Genomic DNA, 5,000 nt, shown 5'->3' on the forward strand with positions numbered 1-5,000 from the left:
CAACTAACCAGGAAGCCAACCAGAGGAATCAGTTCAGCATTAGCCATGCAGTCCAACAAATAAACATTCTGAAAAGCCCAGAAACACATTGTGAAAAGCCTGAAAAGCCCAGAAACACATTCTGAAAAGCCTGAAAAGCCCAGAAACACATTCTGAAAAGCCCAGAAACACATTCTGAAAAGCCCAGAAACACATTCTGAAAAGCCTGAAAAGCCCAGAAACACATTCTGAAAAGCCCAGAAACACATTCTGAAAAGCCCAGAAACACATTCTGAAAAGCCCAGAAACACATTCTGAAAAGCCCAGCGCAGAGAGAAGCAGAAGCTTGTAGCAGTGTGTAACCTACCAGTGACGTTAACCTCCACCAGACCTGTACGAGTCCCGATCCCATTGGTGGCATCACACACGTATGTTCCAGCTAGCTCGTAGGTCACCGCCCCCTTGAAGATTAGAGAGTTGTTACGAATCTCCACGGTGCTGGGAAGAGATCCATTCAACCTGGGGGGAGAGTGGAGAGAGAGAGGAGAGACAGAGACAGAGAGACGGAGAGACAGAGACAGAGAGACAGAGAGACAGAGAGAGAGAGAGAGAGAGAGAGAGAGAGAGAGAGAGAGAGAGAGAGAGAGAGAGAGAGAGAGAGAGAGAGAGAGAGGAGAGGAGGATGAGAGAGAGAGAGAGAGAGAGAGAGGGAGAGAGAGGATGAGAGAGAGAGAGAGAGAGAGAGAGAGAGAGAGAGAGAGAGAGAGAGAGAGAGAGAGAGAGAGAGAGAGAGAGAGAGAGAGAGGATGAGAGAGAGAGAGAGAGAGGATGAGAGAGAGAGAGAGAGAGAGAGAGAGAGAGAGAGAGAGAGAGAGAGAGAGAGAGAGAGAGAGAGAGAGAGAGAGAGAGAGAGAGAGAGAGAGAGAGAGAGAGAGGAAGATGAGAGAGAGAGAGAGAGAGAGAGAGAGAGAGGAGGATGAGAGAGAGAGAGAGAGAGAGAGAGAGAGAGAGAGAGAGAGAGAGAGAGAGAGAGAGAGAGAGAGAGAGAGAGAGAGAGGAGGATGAGAGAGAGAGAGAGAGGAGGATGAGAGAGAGAGAGAGAGAGAGAGAGAGAGAGAGAGAGAGAGAGAGAGAGAGAGAGAGAGAGAGAGAGAGAGAGAGAGAGACAGAGAGACAGAGAGACAGAGAGAGAGACATATAGAGAGATAGGTTATATTAAACCCATTATAAGAGGTACCCCCCCACCACAATAACAATCACACCCTCCTCTTTAACTACGTGTAGAAAAGCAATTCAAATATCTTGGAAACCACCTACTGACTGCAAAACAACACTTAATGGACACATTTCTTTCTTCATCCATCAAGTTCAAACACAGCTATGAGAAGAGAGAGAGCTCCCAGTACAGAACAGGTCTGAGCAGGTAAAGAACATACCTGACTCCTGAGGAAACACTGTATATATTTATCTGGTAAGGAGAGTACTAGGATCCGATTGGACTGATTGAGAAAGAGGGGGTAAGGAGAGGACTAGGATCCTATTGGACTAATTGAGAAAGAGGGGGTAAGGAGAGGACTAGGATCCGATTGGACTGATTGAGAAAGAGGGGGTAAGGAGAGGCCTAGGATCCGATTGGACTGGTTGAGAAAGAGGGGGTAAGGAGAGGCCTAGGATCCGATTGGACTGGTTGAGAAAGAGGGGGTAAGGAGAGGACTAGGATCCGATTGGACTGGTTGAGAAAGAGGGGGTAAGGAGAGGACTAGGAGCCTATTGGACTGCACTCTCCTCCTCCTCCCCTTCCCTTCCTCCTCTTTCTAGTAATAACACCCTGCTCTGTTATTCGTCTCAGGAAGGGCTAGTTTACACAGACAAACTGAACCACTGTGCAGTGCCAGAGCATTAAAACAATGTAATGCTGCATTTGACAAAATCATGTCACGCTGAAGTACAGGCCACACATCCACAGGTACAGCAATAGAGCTGTGTGTGTGTGTGTGTGTGTGTGTGTGTGTGTGTGTGTGTGTGTGTGTGTGTGTGTGTGTGTGTGTGTGTGTGTGTGTGTGTGTGTGTGTGTGTGTGTGTGTGTGTGTGTGTGTGTGTGTGTGTGTGTGTGTGTGTGTGTGTGTGTGTGTGGTGTTATTAATATATTATGTTTTATATGATGTTATTAATATATTATGTTTTATATGATGTTATTATGATAAGATGGTATTAATATATTATGTTTTATATTATGTTATTTATATATTATGTTATATATGATGTTATTATGATAAGATGGTATTAATATATTATGTAATATATTATGTTATTTACATATTATGTTATATATGATGTTATTAATATATTATGTTTTATATGATGTTATTAATATATTATGTTTTATATGATGTTATTAATATATTATGTTTTATATGGTGTTATTAATATATTATGCTTTTTTCTGGGACACTGTAAAGTCCATGGAGAATAAGAGCACCTCCTTCTGGGACACTGTAAAGTCCATAGAGAATAAGAGCACCTCCTTCTGGGACACTGTAAAGTCCATAGAGAATAAGAGCACCTCCTTCTGGGACACTGTAAAGTCCATGGAGAATAAGAGCACCTCCTTCTGGGACACTGTAAAGTCCATGGAGAATAAGAGCACCTCCTTCTGGGACACTGTAAAGTCCATAGAGAATAAGAGCACCTCCTTCTGGGACACTAAAGTCCATGGAGAATAAGATAACCTCCTTCTGGGACACTGTAAAGTCCACGGAGAATAAGAGCACCTCCTTCTGGGACACTGTAAAGTCCATGGAGAATAAGAGCACCTCCTTCTGGGACACTGTAAAGTCCATGGAGAATAAGAGCACCTCCTTCTGGGACACTGTAAAGTCCATGGAGAATAAGAGCACCTCCTTCTGGGACACTGTAAAGTCCATGGAGAATAAGAATACCTCCTTCTGGGACACTGTAAAGTCCATGGAGAATAAGAGCACCTCCTCCTGGGACACTGTAAAGTCCATGGAGAATAAGAGCACCTCCTTCTGGGACACTGTAAAGTCCATGGAGAATAAGAGCACCTCCTTCTGGGACACTGTAAAGTCCATGGAGAATAAGAATACCTCCTTCTGGGACACTGTAAAGTCCATGGAGAATAAGAGCACCTCTTCCCAGCTGCCCACTGCACTGAGGATAGCAAACACTGTCACCTCTGATACATCCACAATAATCTAGAATTTCAATGAGCATTACTCTACGGCTGGCCACACTTTCCACCTGGCTACCCCAGCCCCAGACAACAGCTCTGCACCCCCCGCAGCAACTGGCCCAAGCCCCCCAGCTTCTCCTTCACCCAAATCCTAACAGCTGATGTCCTGAAAGAGCTGCAAAATCTGGATCCCTACTAAATCAGCTGGACTACACAATCTGGACACTCTCTTCCTACAATTATCCACCGCCATTGTCGCAACCCCTATTACTCGTCTGTTCAACCTCTCTGTCGTATCGTCTGATATTCCTAAAGATTGGAAAGCAGACGCGGCCACCCCCCTCTTCAAAGTGGGAGACACTCTAGACCCAAACTGTTACAGACCTATATCCATCCTGCCCTGCCTTTCTAAAGTCTTTGAAAGCCAAGTGAACAAACAGATCACCGAACATTTCAAATCCCAACATAACTTCTCCTCTATGCAATCCGGTTTCCGAGCAGGTCACGGGTGCATCTCAGCCACTAAACACATGCTCTTCAACCGAATGCTGCACGTACCCGCCTATCAGCCCAGCATCACTACTCTGGACGGTTCTGACTTAGAATATGTGGACATCTATAAATACCTAGGTGTCTGGTTAGACTGTAAACTCTCCTTCCAGACTCACATTAAGCATCTCTAATCCAAAATGAAATCTAGAATTGGCTTCCTATTTCGCAACCAAGCATCCTTTACTCATGCTGCCAAACATACCCTGGTAAAGCTGACTATCCTACCGATCCTTGACTTCAGCGATGTCATTTACAAAATAGCCTCCAACAATCAACTCAACAAACTGGATGCAGTCTATCACAGTGGCATCCATTTTGCCACCAAAGGCAGTTCACTGGTCACCATAGCAACACCCACCCGTAGCACGCGCTCCAGTATGTATATTTCACTGGTCATCCCCAAAGCTAAAAACTTAGCCTACCTGGTTAAATCAAGGTGAAATGAATAGCATATGATGTTATTCATATATAACATTATTATAATACAATGTTTTTAATATATGTTATTATATCATGCTATTATGATACCATGTCATTTATAAATATTATGTTATTATATCATGTTACTATCAAACTATGTTATTAATATATTAGGATATTATGCTGTTAATAATTATGGTATTATTGTATTATTATATTACACTATTATGTTATTATGTTATTAATAAATTATGTTATGTCATTATGTTATTATGATAATATGTTATTATGTTATTATGTTATTATGGTGTTAATAAATTATGTTATGTTATTATGTTATTTATACATGGTATTAATAAATTATGTTATGTTATTATGTTATTTATGTAACAGTATAATTTTAAACCGTCCCCTCACCCATACCCGGGCGCGAACCAGGGACCTTCTGCACACATCGACAACAGTCACCCTCGAAGCATCGTTACCCATCGCTCCACAAAAGCCGCGGCCTTTGCAGAGCAAGGGGAAACACTACTTCAAGGTCTCAGAGCAAGTGACGTAACCGATTGAAACGCTATTTAGCGCACACCGCTAACTAAGCTAGCCGTTTCACATCCGTTACATTTATACATGGTATAAATTATTAAATTATAAATGATGTTATGTCATTATGTTATTATGATAATATGTTATTATGTTATTATGTTATTAATAAAATATGTTATGTTATTATGTTATTTATACATGATATTAATAAATTGTTATGTTATGACGATATTAATAAAATATGTTATGTTATTATGTTATTATGTTAATATGATACTATGTTATTATGTTATTATGACAATATGTTATT

General features: G+C 41.6%; 1 protein-coding gene across 4 annotated transcripts in view; it reads right to left on the reverse strand.

The window, feature by feature from the left end:
• Positions 1–5,000, reverse strand: part of LOC124005882 (nectin-1-like) — a 579,711-nt gene that overhangs the window by 328,556 nt on the left and 246,155 nt on the right. For all 4 annotated transcript variants that reach the window (XM_046315515.1, XM_046315519.1, XM_046315518.1 and 1 more), the window contains exon 5: positions 347–498. In XM_046315515.1, coding sequence (XP_046171471.1) covers positions 347–498 — 152 coding nt within the window. The remainder of the gene's footprint in view (positions 1–346; positions 499–5,000) is intronic.

The sequence above is a fragment of the Oncorhynchus gorbuscha genome, linkage group LG19, assembly GCF_021184085.1.
Source record: "Oncorhynchus gorbuscha isolate QuinsamMale2020 ecotype Even-year linkage group LG19, OgorEven_v1.0, whole genome shotgun sequence".
NCBI lineage: Eukaryota > Metazoa > Chordata > Actinopteri > Salmoniformes > Salmonidae > Oncorhynchus > Oncorhynchus gorbuscha.